This window comes from Camelina sativa, chromosome 9, assembly GCF_000633955.1.
Source record: "Camelina sativa cultivar DH55 chromosome 9, Cs, whole genome shotgun sequence".
Lineage (NCBI taxonomy): Eukaryota > Viridiplantae > Streptophyta > Magnoliopsida > Brassicales > Brassicaceae > Camelina > Camelina sativa.
In genome coordinates this window covers 32,050,114-32,068,784 of record NC_025693.1, presented here as the reverse complement: position 1 = coordinate 32,068,784, position 18,671 = coordinate 32,050,114, and the positions used below count along the sequence as shown (strand labels likewise).

Below are 18,671 nucleotides of genomic sequence, written 5' to 3'. Positions count from 1 at the left end.
TGGTTCTCTTCTCTAGGTGTGAGTTTTGTTAGAATTTGTCGATTTCTCTAGTGAAACATGTGGACCTCAGTCTCGATTAAGCTACGATACATTCTTAATACAAATTCAATCATATTAGTCACCAATTAATTTGTCAAAAAAAATTGCATAGAAGCCAATAAACCTGAAATTTTGGGAAAATTTTAGATTGAGCTTATGCTTGGTTTAATTTTATCAGTCTGATAAGTTTTTTTTATCTTATGGTTTATTGGTTTGAGATTTGAATAGAGTTTTAAAGTTTTAAATGTTATGTAGAATCTGTTGTTATTAGATCAAGATTTTGTTAAACTTTGTAAAAGTTTAGTGTTACTAGTTTGTGATTTGTAAAAAGTTATTTAAAATCTTAACAAATTTGGGTTACTGGATTCAGACTTTTATAAAATTATTAAAAGTTTTGTGTTATTCAATTAAAACAAAATAATTTAGGATTATTAATGAGTTCAATTATTATGTTACTAGCTTATGATTTTAGACACTTTCTTTACAAAATAAAATCATGGAATATATCACAAAAATACAGGGATTATTGGAGGACTTTACAAGATTTTAGAAAAATTAATCAACAAAAATCTCTAACAATCTTTAACAATCTTTCACTTATTCACTTTTAATGATTTTGTTGAACTCTTCAAAAATCTTGATAAATTAGAATCCAATATCACTCCTAAGTCTTGTTTTTGTTTTGTTAATTTTTTTGGTCATTCAAAGATATTATCGTCCACGTGGCAAATCCTCGTCAGCCGGCTCACGAGAACCTCAATTATCCAATCTTTTGTTTATGTCTCTTCAGTCTCTCTATATATTAAACCACTGAAACGCACGATTGCTGTACTAGTGTGTTGTGTGTGTGTTGAGAGCGCTTGTTTATTTTTTTAATCTAAGCTCTCTCTATAGAAGAAGATAGTAGTTAGCAAGCAACAACAATGGCGTCAAGCACTGCAACTATGCTCAAAGCGTCACCGGTCAAATCTGATTGGGTGAAGGGACAGAGTATCCTCCTCCGTCAACCTTCCTCCGTCTCAGCTATCCGTAGCAACGTCACACCTTCATCTCTCACCGTCCGTGCCGCTTCTTCTTACGCCGACGAGCTCGTCAAAACTGCTGTAATTATTCTTATTAATCCAAAAATAAAAACAAATCATTGATATATAACTTCGTTTGTTGATGATTTAAATTAAATTAAAAAAAATGGTGTGCAGAAAACAATCGCGTCTCCGGGACGCGGGATTTTGGCGATGGACGAGTCAAACGCGACTTGCGGGAAGCGTTTGGCGTCGATTGGGCTAGAGAACACGGAGGCTAACCGTCAAGCTTACAGGACGTTGCTTGTGTCGGCTCCTGGACTCGGACAGTACATCTCCGGTGCTATCCTCTTCGAGGAGACTCTTTACCAATCCACCACCGACGGCAAGAAAATGGTTGATGTTCTCGTCGAGCAGAACATCGTCCCTGGCATCAAAGTCGACAAGGTATGTATTGTATTGTTGTACTAGTAAAAAACCTGGCTAGGTTTATGCGCCATCGTTAGGTTTAGGTCTGTCTGAAATATATCTTAACCGAGTTAGAATTTAGTTTGTTTTGGTTTGGTTTATTCTTCGATTTGAGAAATCTTTAGGCCGGTTGAGATTGGGTTCAGTTTTAATGTAATCTATGACTATGAGTGTTACTTATGAAAGTGGATAATGAGTTTGTATATATGTATTATAAACAGGGTTTGGTGCCACTTACTGGGTCTAACGACGAGTCCTGGTGCCAAGGACTCGACGGGTTAGCCTCTCGTACCGCTGCTTACTACCAACAAGGTGCTCGTTTCGCCAAATGGTACGTTTATATATACTCTCATTGCAGAATCAATTTACCAAAATGGTGTTTTGATTGAACTCTCCTCATGTATGATTAGGCGTACTGTTGTGAGCATTCCAAACGGACCCTCTGCTTTGGCTGTTAAAGAAGCAGCTTGGGGACTTGCCCGTTACGCTGCTATTTCTCAGGTACTATATATATAACTCTAATCGCACCACTGTTTTTCATGTACATTAATTAACACTGTATTATATATACTTATGCGGTTTGAGTTTGTGTTCTGCAGGACAGCGGTCTGGTGCCAATTGTGGAGCCAGAGATTATGTTGGACGGAGAACACAACATTGACAGGACATATGATGTTGCAGAGAAGGTCTGGGCTGAGGTTTTCTTCTACCTGGCTCAGAACAACGTCATGTTCGAAGGTATTCTCCTGAAGCCGAGCATGGTTACTCCAGGAGCTGAGGCCAAAGACAGAGCTACTCCCGAGCAGGTTGCTTCCTACACTCTCAAGCTTCTTCGCAACAGAATCCCTCCTGCTGTCCCTGGAATTATGGCAAGTTTTCTCTTTTACTGTCATTTCTTTTTTGCAGCTGAAGAAACTACTGTATGCTTTAGAATTGAAACAGAGATTTGATGTTTACCTATATTGTATGCAGTTCTTGTCTGGTGGACAGTCTGAATTGGAGGCGACCTTGAACTTAAATGCCATGAACCAGGCACCAAACCCATGGCATGTGTCCTTCTCCTACGCACGTGCCTTGCAGAACACTTGCTTGAAGACATGGGGAGGCAAAGAAGAGAACGTGAAGGCAGCTCAGGACACTCTCTTGGCCAGAGCCAAAGCCAATTCGTCGGCTCAGCTCGGGAAATACACAGGAGAAGGCGAGTCCGAAGAAGCCAAGGAGGGAATGTTTGTAAAAGGCTACACCTATTAAGCTATTTGTAATAATGGTTCCATAGATCAAAACTCATAAACTTGAGAGCTTGATTCTGGTGTTTTGAGTTATCGTTATACTCTTCTTCATTATAAGCGGTATAAAAGTCAATTCGTCTGTTATCTATCATCTGAGACTAGTTTTTTTAATATATGATCGTTTCTACTATCTTTGTACCTACTCGTTACTACTAGTAATTGAGTTACGTCTGTTTTAAACATTTTTATAAAGACATTCAAACTCTGGCATTACTAGTTATGAAACTGTTATAATGATACGTTATCCTCTCTGAGCTGAAAAATCACATCATCTAATACGAGAAATGACATTACAAACGACCAAGCATTATGTTAATGATGAATCCTAGGTTTGTATCCAAGAAAAATGGAGCAAGAAACATCAAAACAACATATTTAAACTTGAATAATGAGAGATTGCATTTCAAGGTCATGTGACTCTCATGGTGAGGAGGGTATTGGATTTTTTTCTATAAAAAGATGAGTGAGTTGAGTTGAGAGTCACTGTTCAGGCTCATGATTGAGGAGGGTATTGCATTTCATGGTTCTTACTTGATCTTGTGTATCTACGATCACTGTTCAGGCTCATGATTGTTTGCGTTATTTACATCAATACCCTCCTCCTTGAAACAAACAAAACAGTTTTTAGAGAACTGTAGAAAAACTGAGGCAACAATATTACGTTCATCAAGATTAAGATACACGTACTTGGTGATTCGATCCAGGCTCGTGTACTCTTTGGGGGTTGGAGTTGAGATCAATCATATTGTGATCATGATCACCATTTCCATTTGATTCTTGACCACGACCTGAGGAACCCTTCTGACAACGTAATCCCAATTGGTCAGCGTGATTAGGCTTATCGCCTGGGAACTACCAGAGACACAAACATTGTTAAAGCAGAATCAATATCACAAAATCAAGAATGCTTCAAGATCCTAATAACTAGTCTCAAGATTCAAACCTCAATCCTCTGTCTCAGCAATAGAAAACGCCTGTGTGTTCTCTTCCCACCAACATGTACAACCATGTCACATTGTAGACAAAGGGAACTACCATCTATCTCACAGTAAAAGAATGCTGCTCATCGAGTTAACACAAAAACATGTTAAAAATAGAACTTTTCCCTTTTCTACACACCAAAGAAAGACAAAGGAATCATATTCATTCATTCATACCAGGTGCATTTTCGCATATGTCACAGCTCGGGGCATTGCTTGGATCAGCTAAGCCTACACGTACATGTCGACTAGCTAGCTTGTTGCACTTATGAACCTACACACACAAACAGAATATATATCATCACTTCCTATACTTATCACCATTCTCCTCAAAAAAAAAATTAACTCATCAGAGCTCTTACAGCTGCAATAGAGTGACTGTAATAAAGTGTATGACCAGAGAGACAATGCTATAAGCAAAGTTCAAATTCTGACTTAAGCTTAAATCAGTACATGATCATCACTAAACAATCAAAACACACGCCTGCTTTTGATAAAGAAATTGGTACTATACTTTTATGGGACAGCTTCGAGTAGTTACAACAATAACCTCAAAATCCACAAATTTAGTACTGCAACTAGAAATTGCCTCAAAAATTATCCACCTTTATCAGCATTGGTTGATGAGATACAAAAGTGTTAAACTAAGAAGAAGAAAGAAAAAAATGGTGGCTTTTTCAGATAAAGATGGTTACTTTTTCGTCGCAGGAGCAACAGAGAGCAGCTTCGTCGGCGGCGCAAAATACAATTGCGGCGGCGCTCTCACAAGCATCACACAGAATTCGCATGTTTGTTTTTCTCCTCAAACGATCAGTTTCAAAGTTCGCATCTTTCTCACCAAACACAAATTCCCATTTGTTATTGAAGGGGGGAGAGATAGAGAGATGAAGGGTTTAGGAACTATCGAAGTAAAGAAGATGATTTGAGATATTTTTGAGTCAAAAACTATCTCAGAGAGAAGAAGGAACCTGAGAGAGAGAGAGAGAGAAGGAGCAGAGAAAATATGATATTTTTTTTTTTGCAGAATGCTGCGAGTAGAGATTTTATATATCATCGCTCTCTCTCTCCCGTTTATTTGATTTCTCCCTTCGGATGGCCACAACTTAAGGTAGCAAACAAATAATGAGTTGATAGAATCAGGTTTGAATGGTTGATGTGTATACCATTCTTTTTTAAAATAAAATTTACAGTTTACTATTCTTTATTTTTCTATAATTTTTACCATAATTATTACAGTTTTACGTTAGCAATCAGATCAATAGATTTTAAGAATCTAAGATTTGGAATGGTATTTGTTGATTATACCACTTTTTGAATAGTTTGTAGATTTTTGTCATTGTTAAAATTATCAAAATGTGATTTAACATATGTTTTATCTGTTATGTTTGGGTTTAGTCAGTTCTATTGGTTTTTAGGATTTAGTATTTGATATAAAATACATAGTGTATTGTTAACAAAAAAAAATCAAAAAGATATATCTTTTAACTTTCTCAAAAGTGGTAAAATCCATAAAGTATTCAACTGTAGTATTTTTCATAAGATTTTTTTAAAAGTGGAATTTTAACGAGAATCTCTTTTTTTTTAACTTGTAAATAGTAAAATGTGAAAAGTCAATCAGTAGAAAACGTTTTCGTGAGGACTTATCACTTATGTGGTAGTAATTAGTAAAATGCCCCCCCATTTGTTTCTCGAGAAGAGATGGTAAACATGAATCTATATTTATTACATGCATCATGTAGGTAAGGTTCGGTGATTCAGAAGAAAAAACAAATCAAAAGCCTGACTCAAATTAATGCATTTTAAAAAAAAAAAAATATGTTTCATAAGTGAAAAGTCGTCAATCGATGGACAAAAAGAAAATGATAGATTAGAAACGAACTTAGGGTCCGAGTCGATGGACCCAATGAAGAATTAATGAGAAACTACATTAGACCAAACGACTTGTTGTTGTAACTTGTAAGAGCTGTTTCTTTCTTTTTGTCAAGTTTGTATAGAATGTTCGAGCTCGTGTAATCTCGTCCATGGAAATCAAAATGTCTGTCTTTTTTTTTTTTTGGCAAAATCGTAATCAATTCCACGTTAGTTTTTATCATTTGTTGAACAAAAACAGGGTGTAGTACGATAGGCTAGTTTTAGTTAGTAGTAGTAGTGAAAACTTTAAACATGAGGAAGAAAAAACAAGGGCCACACGAAGGAATGAAAACAGAAATGGTAGGGTCGAAACTATCAACAGCCACTGAAACTGGTGGTCAACAAGTAATGATCGTTCCCAAGTAGGTTTTTTTTTTTTTTTTTTTTGGATTTTCTCTACTATGTCCCAAATTATTCGATTTTAGACAAAAATATACTGAAAATGTTTCTGCGTCGGTCCAATCAATGATCTTAGATATTTATAGAGTTCAATAGATTTTTTAGACATCATTTGTTTTTTCTTTTTTTTTTGGCTCTCTTGTAAAATTGTAAACAAACACATATATCTATGTCATATTCCTCCTAATTTCGCTATATGTTGCCAGCCATAAACAAAGGTTCTAGAGGTAGTTTTACTATGATATTGTTAGTAGAAGCTATTTTTTTATTGAATTGAAAACTACATAACAAAAGTTGGTATATGATTCATAACAATGTACAAAAATTCAAGTATATGTTGAATAGTTGGATATGACATTAGCCCATGTCAATAAGACAAGTCATTGAGCATTTATATAGATGTCAAGTTTTAGTTCCTTTGGTTTCCCCACTCTGCTCTCAAGTCTCAACGTTGTTCTTAGCCTAGCAGTACCTATTATATTGGGCTTTATGTGTAAGCCCACTAAAGATCTAAAGCGTAATGTTTTTTTTTTTTTTTTTTTTTCCATTCATTGACACTTCTTTTATTTTTTTTGGTGATGGCATGGATGGCACCATATGCCAAACCACCTGCAAGGCTGCAAAACCACATATGAGTTTCGTCGAATCACTTATCTTATCTTCGGTCAGCGTAAATTAAAGCCACTGACTGATGTTTCTAGATAGGAAGTAATTTAACCATATCGAAAATTTTAACATGTATAGTAATTAATTTATTCAAAAGATAAATTAGCATAACGTGATATTAGTATGTTAATACTTTATGGTATACTTAAAAAAAATCACAAGAAAATTAACGTTGTGTTCAAGCTTACCAATTTGACAATGGATTTGAGGTCAAAGTTTACATATAGCTATGTTACCAACTTCACTCATTTGTATATGTAACTAGGAGGTCATCGATTAACACATTGTATTAAAGGAGTATACAAATACATTGGTTTGACCGTTTGAGAGTTAAATTAACCCATAAAGTAATGTTATAAATTGAGGTTTGAGGATAGTACAATTTATCACATGGAGTTAAAATGGAGTTATGTTTGTAATTTATCACATGGAGCATTAATTACAGTTAATAAGGGTTAATGACTTGTGGGGAAAAAAGAAGAAGATATGGACTGATAGTTACTTACTAGTGCCTTAAATGGCTTTTTTGACTTTATCATTTTCTCTTGTTTATTTAATAATCTGGTAAAATAAAAATAAAAACTTGTGTAAGATAAATGGACCGACAAAAAAAAAAGAACAGAAAGCGATCCGTGATTTTCGCCGTTTAACTAATTTCACGTTCGTTCGGTAAAATGGTATGTCAGTGTGTGTGTAATGTGTATGAGCAAAGTAGTAGAAAAAGTTGTAAAATAAAATTAAATGTTATGTATAATAAAAAAGAGAGAGTCTCTTAATGGGGGAGAGAGTCTCAAGAAACACCTATGGGCTCCGTACCTCTCCCTCAACGGCTATAAAAAGCAGTGGTCTTCGTGCCACGTGTCTTAGTAGTAACTGAGAAGGGGCATTAAATATTAAGGAATAGAAATTATTATATTAAAATAAAAAAAGAGGAATTGAAAAAGCCAACGTGGCAAGGAGGGGCTTTAATCAGATTCCCGACAACGTTTCAAGGGGTAAAATTGGTATTTCAGTTGGTATCTTCCTTCCACCGCACTCTCTCCATCGGTTCAACAAATAGAGAGAGAGAGAGAGAGAGGCGCTTGGCTACGAGATTTGCGGGACCAAATCAATGCTCATTGGTCCCTCCTCCTCCTTCACACTCAGAGAGAGAGTCGAACCAATGGCGATTTTTTAGAGAAAAGAGATAGACGACGACGACGACGACGACGACAAAAGCAGCATAAGAAGGATGGAGTAAAGCAGACGGCGAAGAAGAAGAAGGTCACTGCACTGTGATTCTCTCTCTTTCTCTCTATTTATCTCTATTTCTGATTTTTTTTTTGTTGGAATTATCCTTTTATCTTCAAATCGTTTGAGATTGTTTTTATTTTATTTGGCAAGATTGATTGAAGCTTAGAGGAATTTAATTTGGGTCAAGTGTTTCCTTCTAAGTTTTCCCCAATTTTTTAGATCGAGATTGCTATTTTTGGTAACAAATTTTATTTTTATGTGGAGAACGGTGCCCACCCCTCCTAGGGTTTATTAATTTGGGTCAAGTGTTTCCTTCTAAATTAGATTCGCTTGATAGATTCAGATATACTATACGGTGCCCACCCCTCCTAGGGTTTATTAAATTTTTCGATTCCACTCTTGAAATCACTTCTCTCTCTGTGTGTGTTTTAATGCTCAAATCTTCTGTGGGTGGATGTTTCAGATTAGAGGTCTGTGAAAAGGAAACGGAGGAAGAAGACAACAAACTTATATACTCACTTGTTCAGGTATAAAAAAGCCCTATCTTCTTAACACATATCCAACATCTAGCACACAATGTAAAGGAATGAAAGATTGAAGATTTTAGGGTTTAGTATCAAGATGTGGGGTATTTTGATTGCATTCTAGTCAAATTCATATATTATTATATTCAATTAGTCCTACCCATTGTTTAATGTTAAAACTCAGGCTTTTGTTTTGTTTTTTTTTCCTTTACTTGCATTATTATGAAAACTCAAGTGCACTGGTGAGAGAGAAAGACTTATGAATACTACTGTTTCTATATTAATTTTTTTTCTATCCTTTCTTCTTTTTTTCAGTCTCCTTTTGCGTGTGTAAGATTGTAAATCAAAGTACTTTGAATATGATGATAACTTTTCCTTTTTTTGAGTTCCTCTCTTTGCTATTAAAATATAGAGATGCGTTTTAACACTGAAGGTGTGTTTCTGTGGGACCTTTTTCTTTACTTGTATTTCTATTAAAGAAACTTTAGATCGATGATACATTACTTCGTTTTCAAGCATAGTGGGTGACCACTAATGAATTAAAAGTCGGTACTCTTTATTTTTTTATTTTTATTTTTTCGTTTGTTTCTTCTTCTACAGTTTAAAAGCTTGATCACCTTCTAAGTAAACTCTCTTTTGTTTTTTCTAATCACAATATCCTATCCCTATTAATAAGTAATAAGTCATCTCTCTTTCGCTCTTCTTTCTTTCTGTTTAAGCAGTGTGTTGCAGAAATTTTGAACTCTCGTGGTTAGTTGCAGTGTAATTGACTTTACTCTGATACTATGAGTTTGCTTTGTTGCAACTGTTCAAGTTTTCTCTTTTTTTCCTTTAAGGTTCTTGTTTTGGTAAGTTGAGATGTCTGAGCTTTATCATTTCTTTATGGTTGTGTTAGTTGGAAAATAATGACTCTTTTTTCTTTTCTTTTTTTTTGTCTCTTCTTAGATCTATTATGTTCTTGAAAGCTTTCAGCACTTGTTAAAATATGAATGAAATGCATCAAACTTCAAAAAAGTTTATAAAGCTTCCTCTGTTTACAAAGCTCATTGTGCATTATTGTTGATTTGACCAGTGATCAATGGGAGCTATTGCTGGAGAAGAGCTGAAGAAAATGGAGAAGACACAGGTGCATGTTGCCCGGGAAGAGAAGATATTGGTTCTGGTTAGACTTAGACCTCTGAACGAGAAAGAGATCTTGGCTAATGAAGCTGCGGATTGGGAATGCATCAACGACACTACCGTGTTGTACAGAAACACATTGCGTGAGGGCTCAACTTTTCCTTCTGCATACTCATTTGGTAAGAATAGCCATGGTGTTTCGAGTTCAAACATCTTCTATGTGCTTGAATCAACTTCAGTTTTTGTTTTCTTTGAACCGTTCCAACCTTCTTCTATAAACTTAATTCTACCTCGGCTAGTCCCTGTGAATTTCACACTTGTATATCTCATTCATGTGTTGATTTGGATTCCCATTTCTCTTTAAACATTTGGTGACAGATAGAGTGTACCGAGGTGAATGCCCAACCAGACAAGTTTACGAAGATGGACCCAAGGAAGTTGCTCTCTCGGTTGTCAAAGGAATTAACTGTAAGCTTCCTTTATTGTTTTAATGATGTAGACATCAATGACATGGAAAGCTAAAATGATGCATTAATTATTGTTTCCCAGCTAGTATTTTCGCGTATGGTCAGACTAGCAGTGGAAAGACATACACCATGTCTGGAATTACCGAGTTTGCTGTGGCTGACATATTTGATTATATATTTAAGGTACTGCCAAAAATTAAGTCTGATTTTCTCGCACACTACTTTGATATGTATTCCTCGTTTTTCGCTAATTGGACTGGACGCTGCAGAATGAAGATAGGGCATTTGTTGTGAAATTTTCGGCTATAGAGATCTACAATGAGGCCATCCGAGATCTTCTCAGCCCGGATAGTACACCACTGAGGCTACGAGATGACCCTGAGGTGAAACATTGCTGTTTTCTCCTTACTGTAAGTGCTTTTTGTTAATAATGGTGTGTGACTTTCTTCTCGTGTTTTTTTTTTCTTCTTCAATATAGAAAGGGGCCGTCGTTGAAAAAGCCACAGAGGAAACCCTGAGAGACTGGAACCATTTGAAGGATCTTATCTCTGTTTGTGAAGGTAATATTCTCATATAGTCCACCTATTTTTCCATTACTACAAACGAGCTGATAGTTATGTAGTTTGCTCCAGATTTGCTACTCAGGTTATTCTGCATAAAGTGTTGTGTATAAAATATCTCTCACCACGTGTCTGTACTTCTTGATGTTCTTATTGCAGCACAGCGGAAGATTGGTGAAACCTCATTAAATGAGAGAAGTTCAAGATCTCATCAAATTATCAAACTAGTAAAGCTCTTTTCTATCACTGGATCTAAATGATTTCCCTTTTTTTTTTTTTTTTAATTTTGCATAACCTAAATTATTAACTTTTTGTAGACAGTTGAAAGCTCTGCTCGTGAGTTCTTAGGCAAAGAGAACTCAACCACTCTCATGGCGAGTGTGGTATGTTATTATCTACTTTATTTATATGGGTCTCAAGGTTCTAAGCTTTGCCGATCATCTTGTTTGTGCTCATTGTTTCTTATGTGCAGAATTTTATTGATTTGGCGGGGAGCGAGCGCGCATCGCAGGCCTTATCAGCTGGGGCAAGACTTAAGGAGGGTTGTCATATCAATAGAAGTTTGTTGACCCTAGGAACCGTGATACGTAAACTCAGGTGTGGAAGTGATACTTCGGCTGACACTGTAACCTTACAATTTGTAGCATGTGCTGTAGATAACAAACACAATTCGAACTTTACAAGCATCTTTATTTATCTTTTCGAAGTGCTTTTTTATAAAGACTGTCAACATGATGCAGCAATGGAAGACAAGGACACATCAATTATAGAGACTCCAAGCTCACACGTATTCTTCAGCCGTGCTTGGGGGGAAATGCCAGAACCGCCATAGTCTGCACGCTGAGTCCTGCGAGGAGTCATGTGGAGCAGACTAGAAACACTCTCCTGTTTGCCTGCTGTGCCAAGGAAGTCACCACAAAGGCACAGATCAATGTTGTCATGTCAGACAAGGCTTTGGTGAAGCAGCTACAGCGTGAGCTAGCCAGGCTCGAGAGCGAGCTGAGAAACCCAGCCCCTGCCACCTTAAGCTGCGATTGTGGGGTTGCGCTGAGAAAGAAAGATCTTCAGATACAGAAGGTTTGTGCTATTGTGAAAACCCAGAAGTAGTTTTAACAGATCTGTTGGCAGGGGTGGTTGGTTTACTTTTGGATAGTTGGGTTTATTCTGAGTAAGGTTTGATACCATGCAGATGGAGAAGCAGCTTGCAGAAATGACAAAACAGCGGGATATTGCCCAATCTCGGCTTGACGATTTTATGAAGATGGTGGAACACGATGAGTCTTCAAAGGTATCTCAGTTCAATCGACAGTTTATCAAATAATCTTTACAGTATGATAGCATTTCTAGTTTTATCCATTTGTTTTTTTTTTCTTATCAATTTTTCAAAGGCTGGGGCTCCGCATAATCGTAACCGTACCAACAAGTGGGAGGATGGTTCAGTGTCAGAGACATCAGGCGTGGTTGATCCAGATAGGACCAGTTTCATATCAGATGGGACATCTACGCCTCTGTCAACTGCAAGAGCTCATATTAGGTCTTACTCTGATGATCTGCAAGAGGAATTGTCGTCTGGGCGTTTAGGAGATCAATCAGAAGAATACTGCAAAGAAGTTCAATGCATTGAGATGGACGATGAATCAACCAGAGACATTAATAACACCAGTGAAGAAAGGACAGACGCAGAAACACTTCTGGGCCACAACACAGAGGCAAACGGTGGAACAGGTCATGCTCAAAACAGTAACCCGTCTAGTGTTAGAAGTGTCAGGAGAAGGCAGAGTTGGAGCCGTGGAGATACCATGCCGGGCACAAGCACTCCTCCTGATGCCCTGGAGATAGACTACCCTGGAAGACCGGAGGTTCATGGTAACGTGTTTCCTGATTTAGAGTTCGGTTCTGGTGGGAAATTGCTGAGGGACGATTCAATGTCCTCCCGCGGAAGTGATTCCTCTGAGGCTAACAGTGTTGGAACACCGTTGGTGGGAGACGATGGTGGTATCACCAGCATTCGGTCATTTGTTGAAGGGCTGAAGGAGATGGTAAAAACCGTTAATGACTCTCTCGATATATATATCCTTTTCTTTTTGGAATTATAGCCGTCTCTATCCTTTCTACAAAAGAAGCAACATCTTATGTGGAGCTTTGTTTTCAGGTTTCGGACACTGAGAATTCAGGGAAAATGGGTAAGGACATTGGTGTGGACGCTATGGAGGAAGAGGTGTCTGGGACAATGACAAACTGGTCGGATGAATTTGAGAGACAGAGAGAACAGATTCTGGGGATGTGGCAAACTTGTCATGTCTCGCTGGTGCATAGAACATACTTCTTCTTGCTCTTCACGGGAGATCAGGCAGATTCAATATACATTGGAGTAGAGCTGAGAAGACTTTCATTTATGAAAGAAAGCTTCTCTCAGGGAAACCATGCCTTTGAAAGAGGACAAACACTGACAGTAGCTTCAAGGTTAGTAGTACTTTTAGCGTTTGATTTTGTATCCGCTGCAAAAAGCTAATGCTCGGTTTTGCTGTAGCCTAAAGGCGCTTCATAGGGAGAGACGGATGCTAAGCAAGCTTGTCGGGAAGAGGTTTACTGGAGAGGAAAGGAAGAGACTATACCAGAAGTTTGGAATTGCTGTGAACTCGAAACGCCGGAGGTTGCAGCTAGCGAACCAGCTGTGGAGTAAACCCGACGACATAACCCATGTGGTTGAAAGCGCAGCGGTTGTAGCGAAGCTTGTTAGGTTCGTGGAGCAAGGAAGAGCTATGAAGGAGATGTTTGGTCTGAGCTTCACGCCTCCGCTTCCAACAACACGGAGATCACTTAACTGGAGAAAAAGCATGGCCACGCTTTTCTAATTCTAATAGAGAGTTCAAACACGTTCATATAATGGTTTTTGAGGTTGTATGTGTAAATCTTCTAGGCGCTGGTGTTTGATGAAAAATATCATGTTTCTACTACAGCTTAAGATGGATCTCTCTCTATTTTTATTGTTGGTTTGATGGGGTTTTTGATTTGTAAGCTGACATCAACACATTCTGATGTTTTTTCTTTTAACTGGTAAGGCTTTTGGGTAATATGACATCGACCCTTCTCCTATTTTAACGCCACGAAACATTGTTTTCAAAATGTGCGTGTCATTGGTCCAACATCGATCTGAATTCGTTGAACAAGACCGATCAATTCTGTTAACTACAATTCTGAAGCCCAAATGAATGTTCAGTTTGTAAACACTATCGATTTTGTATAAATATGTTTTCTAGTTTCTATACAATGTAAAACAACAATAAAAGAAAAGTAAAAATATCAAACTTTAAAAACAGAGATATTGAGCAATCTATGATCATCATCACTTCACAGAGCTACAAAACATAAAGGCAAATATCTGTCAAAACCCGTCTAAATTTGCAGAGAGCAACCTATGATTATAGTTACCAAGTTACTCAATATGATATATCATGGAACTAGATCTTCAACCAACAAAACTGGAAACTTTCTGACCTCTCCTCCTATTCAAATCAACGAAATCAAACGTGTTCTCGCCATTTTAGAGTGTGATATGCAACAAGGCGGGGTTTCAAAGAGTCACTACACGTCTCTTAGGCCAAAACTTGCTATACTACATCCAGCCATCCATTCATACCAAACAAAACAAAACACTATACATTACACACATTCATACCAAAGCTTCAAACGTTGTTCAGTTGCATTATCTTACCTATAACCACCTAATCAGACAACAATCCACAAGTTAAAAGGCTCTCAGTGAATCACTCTAATCACAAAGAGAAGGTAAAGCCAATCAAGCACAGCACCAATATCTACAACTGATTACTTCACACACACTTTTAAATGCTTCAACATGAACCAATCAACAAATTTGGCGATTGCAAAATCAAAACTTATTAATTTGCGTGTAATTTGGATTCTGATCCCAAATGAAGCCACAAGGGGGAAACATCTAAGCCTCTAAAATCGCAAATGAGTTGAAAAAAAATCATGAACAGAGACGAGTTTTATACTCAAATGATTCATGATGAGAAGAAGTATATAGAACAACCACCATTAAAGGCGACATTTTTTAAAAAAGAGAAAAGAGTTTTCAGATGAGTTTGAAAGGGAGAGGCCAAGGAGTAGACCTGGGAACCTCAAGCTTGTCTTTGATTCGCTCAATCATCTTCTGCTTCTTCCCTCTCGAGTTCCCGTACGATCCTTTGAATCTCTTCCCTTTCTTCGTCTTCTTATCTCCTCTCCCGCATAAATCCATTCCCGATACCGCCGGAGCTGCAGACGCCGGGGATAAAGATGAATACTTCGCCGCCGAACTGTTCAATGCTGCAGATGTTCTCTGCGTCATCATCATCCGTCGCGCCATCGCGCCGCACCACTGCATCGCCGCCATCTCTCTCTCTCACTCTTTCGTCCTCTCCTCCGTCTCTCAAACTTCAGTAGAGACTAAAACACACATTGGGTTCACTATTGGGCCTTCAAGTAAAGCCCATTAAAGGCCTTTTGAGTGGTCTTGGTGCAAAAGACGTTATATGTGTCTCCACCACTCACACACAGAGTTAACGATCAGTATCAGCGAAACACGACCATGGAGCTTCTCTGCTCAACAACGTCTCTTTCCTCCTCCTTCGCTCTCTCTTCTGTTCTTTTCGTTCCTTCTTCATCTTTCCCCGTACGCAATTTTGGGTTTTTGAATTGTTATTCTCTGAAATTTTTGTTCTTTTGCCTCTAATTTGTTGCGGGATTTTTTTAGGTGCGAGGGAGCAGGAGATTCGTGGTTCTGTGTAGTTCCGAGAAATCTCAGAAGGTACTTCATTCAAACTCCATTGCATTGATTATAAGCTATTAAAAATGTGGTCTTTGTTGTTTTCCCAGGAAAATCAGATGACAGTTTCAGTAACTGGAGCAACTGGATTCATAGGGAGACGATTGGTTCAGAGACTTCGTGCTGGTAAGATGATAATGATACACTGATGACACTCGTTCGACTTAGTTATGATTCAATTCTGTACTTTTAACTTTTTCAAATGTTCGTTCTGCAGATAATCACTCTATCCGTGTCTTAACACGTTCTAAATCCAAAGCTGAGCAAATATTTCCTGGTAAGAAGGTAATGACTCATTCTGATTCTATTTTACTAGGATCATATGTGATTTGATTAATCATATTACCAGTCTTTTGATCTGATTCATCTTGTTCTTAATGGTCTCCTTTCAGCCAAGGACTTCCCTGGTATTGTGATTGCAGAAGAACAGGATTGGAAAAACTGCGTACAAGGATCCACTGCTGTTGTGAACTTGGCAGGACTGCCTATTAGTACAAGGTGGTCTCCCGAGGTCAGTTTTCTTCTTACACCTTTCTCTAAAGTTTGATGCTTTCTAGTTTCTCTCAACTGATATCTTTGCTTGCTTTGCAGATCAAGAAAGAGATTAAGGACAGCCGGATCCGTGTCACCTCTAAAGTTAGTGATTCTACTGTCTTTTTTCCATTGGATTGTGGTTCCAAGCTTCACATTTTGAGGAGATTTTCTAATTTAGAGGTTTCATTTTTTTTTTAACTACATGAAGGTTGTTGAGTTGATGAATAATTCACCAGCAGAAGCCAGGCCTACCGTTCTAGTTAGCGCCACGGCTGTTGGTTACTATGGTTTGTTACTATCCTATATGCGGGAGCCATCAAAGTTTGCATTCGTGAATCATGTCAACAAGAAATCTAACCCTATTTTTAACTGTCAGGTACTAGTGAGACAGGAGTATTCGACGAAACTAGTCCATCAGGGAAGGATTATCTCTCAGAGGTAAATGTCCTAGAATATATTTCCTTTTGCAAAGTTCTGAATCTTTTTTCTAGTTTAGATCCTGAAAAAACTGTTTGTACTTAGCGGTGATAGATGTCGATCTAACTCCATGTTCACCAAATTTGCTTCTTAAATGAAACATGTACTTGTGAACTTAGGTTTGCAGAGAATGGGAAGGAACTGCATTGAAAGCGAATAAGGATGTTAGAGTGGCACTTATCCGCATTGGTGTTGTTCTTGGCAAAAATGGTGGAGCTTTGGGTGCGTTTTCTCTCTCGCTCTCACACGCTAATGAAATTTATTTGTGAAGGACTTAGATACTCTGATAATAAAGTATTTTTTTTGTGCATTGTAGCCATGATGATACCCTTTTTCCAAATGTTTGCTGGAGGTCCTCTTGGTTCAGGACAACAATGGTAAAAGTTGGATACTTTTTCTGGTTATCTCTTGATGGCTCTCTGCGATTTTGAAGGTCGTTCTTAAACAATTTATTGTGTAGGTTCTCTTGGATTCACGTTGATGACTTGGTGAACTTAATTTACGAGGCCCTCAGTAATCCATCCTACAAAGGTAACAACAGACATACATACATGTTCTTTATGTTTCGTCTTAAGAAAAAGTATGGGAGTTTGTCCCAAAGAAAAAAGAATGGGTCAAGGGCATAATGTTATTGTTGCTGGTTGTTGGCAGGAGTTATTAATGGGACTGCGCCGAATCCGGTTAGACTTGGGGAAATGTGCCAGCAGCTAGGCAGCGTTCTTAGCCGACCATCGTGGCTACCAGTTCCTGACTTTGCACTCAAAGCTTTGCTCGGAGAAGGTGCCACTGTAGTTCTGGAGGGACAGAAGGTTTTACCTGTAAGAGCCAAAGAGCTTGGTTTTGAATTCAAGTACAAATACGTGAAAGATGCACTCAAAGCCATTATGCAATAAGGTGACACATACAGCACCGTTGTAGCATTGGATTTGTCACAGAAAAACAGGAGATTCTTTTCTTTTCGTCTCTAATTTATTCTTTTTCCGAGTGATATATCATGTATGTATGTATCTATCAGATGTGTTGAGAGGATATTATTACTCAGACATAGGATTTTTCTCATATATTGTTCTTATTCATAGGGTAATTTAGCCAACTCACAGGTCCTCTTCAGGCTTCAGCCAATGACTTCACCTATAAAGCGCCAAAGCTTCGATATTCACGAAAAAATTATGTGAATGACGTGCTCAGAATTATATCATGCAGTAAAGAATATATAGAAGAGCAGGGAACTGTATGAAATGCCATTGAATCTGATAAAGAAAACAAATCTAGTCAAGACAAGCAAGAGATTTATTAACTTATTTGTTTTCCTTTTAGTTCGAGGCACTAGTCTTTATAATACACAACATGAGGGGATCATAAATAAACTGAGCACACTCATTGTGTGAGTTGGTCAACCCCTCAATGAATACTTCTTCCCAGTGAAAGCTTGGAACTTAGGCTCTTCTTTCTTCTCCTGTTCTTCTTGCTTGGTCTCTTTTCCAGCTCCAACCTGAAAAAGGTCAATCATAGGCATTTGTCTCTCAGTTCCACTGCAATATCTGTTTTGCCATTAATCAAAAAAGTTTTTATAACTACCTTAGGAGGAGTAGCCTCTTTTGGAGCACGGTTGGCATTAGACCCAAACACAAGTTTTCCTTGGGCCTGTCGCGCAGCTTTCTCTGAGCTACTTGCTGCAGATGACTGTCCATTACCATTAGCAACAACAGGCTGTTTGTCTTTTGGGATAGAGGCAGGTGGTGGCTCATAGGCAAGAGGTCTCCCATCTAACCGTCTTCCAGATCCCGTGAAAGGATTGAACTTTGGTTCAGGTTCATCCACAACTTCCTCAGCTGCAAAAAAATTGGAAAAATAAGCACATGAAATCCAACAACTTGAAGCTAATAAATAGACTAATACGTAAATCCATCTTATGACTCCATGTCCATGAATACATACCTTTTGCCGGACCCTTTGCTGCAGCAGGTGCTGTGTGACGTTCAGGCTCCTTGTAGTCAAGGGGAGTTGCGAAATCAACCTCACAGTCTGTTTCTATGATGCTAATTCCGTTAGCAGGCTTAGTTTCAACTATATCTATAAAATATTTCTTGTTGTTGTATGGAACCATAATGCTATCCCCAGTGGTTAGGCAAGAGTAATTCCTCAAAGCAGT

General features: G+C 37.9%; 6 protein-coding genes across 8 annotated transcripts; 3 read left to right on the top strand and 3 right to left on the bottom strand.

Annotated features, from left to right (window-relative positions):
- LOC104713576 (fructose-bisphosphate aldolase 1, chloroplastic) lies at positions 853–2,950 on the top strand. Its single transcript, XM_010430731.1, has 6 exons — positions 853–1,142; positions 1,239–1,508; positions 1,751–1,860; positions 1,940–2,030; positions 2,129–2,398; positions 2,502–2,950. The coding sequence occupies exons 1-6, from the start codon at positions 963–965 to the stop codon at positions 2,778–2,780; spliced, it is 1,200 nt and encodes a 399-aa protein (XP_010429033.1). The 5' UTR covers positions 853–962; the 3' UTR covers positions 2,781–2,950.
- LOC104713575 (B-box zinc finger protein 18) lies at positions 3,070–4,869 on the bottom strand. Its single transcript, XM_010430729.2, has 5 exons — positions 4,494–4,869; positions 3,976–4,072; positions 3,762–3,877; positions 3,506–3,670; positions 3,070–3,420 (listed from the first exon to the last, which is right to left on the bottom strand). The coding sequence occupies exons 1-5, from the start codon at positions 4,584–4,586 to the stop codon at positions 3,370–3,372; spliced, it is 522 nt and encodes a 173-aa protein (XP_010429031.1). The 5' UTR covers positions 4,587–4,869; the 3' UTR covers positions 3,070–3,369.
- Positions 7,831–13,758, top strand: LOC104713573 (kinesin-like protein KIN-7E). 3 transcript variants are annotated; one of them, XM_010430726.2, is made up of 15 exons: positions 7,831–8,037; positions 8,471–8,534; positions 9,604–9,829; positions 10,029–10,118; positions 10,200–10,300; positions 10,387–10,500; positions 10,596–10,677; positions 10,837–10,904; positions 10,995–11,060; positions 11,150–11,274; positions 11,418–11,754; positions 11,867–11,965; positions 12,066–12,716; positions 12,830–13,140; positions 13,208–13,758. In XM_010430726.2, the coding sequence occupies exons 3-15, from the start codon at positions 9,610–9,612 to the stop codon at positions 13,530–13,532; spliced, it is 2,589 nt and encodes an 862-aa protein (XP_010429028.1). In that variant the 5' UTR covers positions 7,831–8,037; positions 8,471–8,534; positions 9,604–9,609; the 3' UTR covers positions 13,533–13,758. The 3 variants fall into 3 exon arrangements, with proteins under 3 accessions (XP_010429028.1, XP_010429029.1, XP_010429030.1); XM_010430727.2 differs by having other exon boundaries at positions 7,831–8,048; XM_010430728.2 differs by lacking the exons at positions 7,831–8,037; positions 8,471–8,534 and adding an exon at positions 9,214–9,379.
- LOC104713572 (30S ribosomal protein S31, mitochondrial-like) lies at positions 14,573–15,120 on the bottom strand. The gene has a single exon (XM_010430725.2). The coding sequence runs from the start codon at positions 15,074–15,076 to the stop codon at positions 14,777–14,779; it is 300 nt and encodes a 99-aa protein (XP_010429027.1). The 5' UTR covers positions 15,077–15,120; the 3' UTR covers positions 14,573–14,776.
- LOC104713571 (epimerase family protein SDR39U1 homolog, chloroplastic-like) lies at positions 15,238–17,595 on the top strand. Its single transcript, XM_010430724.2, has 12 exons — positions 15,238–15,355; positions 15,437–15,490; positions 15,559–15,634; positions 15,726–15,785; positions 15,901–16,019; positions 16,100–16,144; positions 16,251–16,329; positions 16,419–16,480; positions 16,639–16,741; positions 16,836–16,896; positions 16,980–17,050; positions 17,171–17,595. Exons 1-12 carry the CDS (start codon positions 15,272–15,274, stop codon positions 17,410–17,412), a joined length of 1,056 nt encoding a protein of 351 aa, XP_010429026.1. The 5' UTR covers positions 15,238–15,271; the 3' UTR covers positions 17,413–17,595.
- LOC104715884 (ubiquitin fusion degradation protein 1 homolog) lies at positions 17,746–18,671 on the bottom strand (the record flags this gene model as incomplete). The annotated part of the gene is made up of 3 exons (XM_010433252.1): positions 17,746–18,011; positions 18,098–18,351; positions 18,458–18,671. Coding segments are annotated over 3 exons (567 nt in total), but the record flags the coding sequence as incomplete, so codon positions are not given.

Excerpts from the sequence above, each read along its gene's own strand:
- LOC104713571 (XM_010430724.2), top strand. The coding sequence starts at position 15,272 with ATGGAGCTTCTCTGCTCAACAACGTCTCTTTCCTCCTCCTTCGCTCTC. Across the intron at positions 15,635-15,725 it reads GGTTCAGAGACTTCGTGCTG|ATAATCACTCTATCCGTGTC; the intron begins GTAAGATGATAA and ends TTCGTTCTGCAG. Across the intron at positions 16,742-16,835 it reads CAAAAATGGTGGAGCTTTGG|CCATGATGATACCCTTTTTC; the intron begins GTGCGTTTTCTC and ends TGTGCATTGTAG.
- LOC104713572 (XM_010430725.2), bottom strand. The coding sequence starts at position 15,076 with ATGGCGGCGATGCAGTGGTGCGGCGCGATGGCGCGACGGATGATGATG.
- LOC104713575 (XM_010430729.2), bottom strand. The coding sequence starts at position 4,586 with ATGCGAATTCTGTGTGATGCTTGTGAGAGCGCCGCCGCAATTGTATTT. Across the intron at positions 4,073-4,493 it reads GTTGCTCCTGCGACGAAAAA|GTTCATAAGTGCAACAAGCT; the intron begins GTAACCATCTTT and ends TTGTGTGTGTAG. Across the intron at positions 3,421-3,505 it reads AGCCTGGATCGAATCACCAA|GAGGAGGGTATTGATGTAAA; the intron begins GTACGTGTATCT and ends GTTTGTTTCAAG.
- LOC104713576 (XM_010430731.1), top strand. The coding sequence starts at position 963 with ATGGCGTCAAGCACTGCAACTATGCTCAAAGCGTCACCGGTCAAATCT. Across the intron at positions 2,031-2,128 it reads GTTACGCTGCTATTTCTCAG|GACAGCGGTCTGGTGCCAAT; the intron begins GTACTATATATA and ends TGTGTTCTGCAG. Across the intron at positions 2,399-2,501 it reads CTGCTGTCCCTGGAATTATG|TTCTTGTCTGGTGGACAGTC; the intron begins GCAAGTTTTCTC and ends TATTGTATGCAG.
- LOC104713573 (XM_010430726.2), top strand. The coding sequence starts at position 9,610 with ATGGGAGCTATTGCTGGAGAAGAGCTGAAGAAAATGGAGAAGACACAG. Across the intron at positions 11,275-11,417 it reads ACCGTGATACGTAAACTCAG|CAATGGAAGACAAGGACACA; the intron begins GTGTGGAAGTGA and ends AACATGATGCAG. Across the intron at positions 11,966-12,065 it reads AACACGATGAGTCTTCAAAG|GCTGGGGCTCCGCATAATCG; the intron begins GTATCTCAGTTC and ends AATTTTTCAAAG.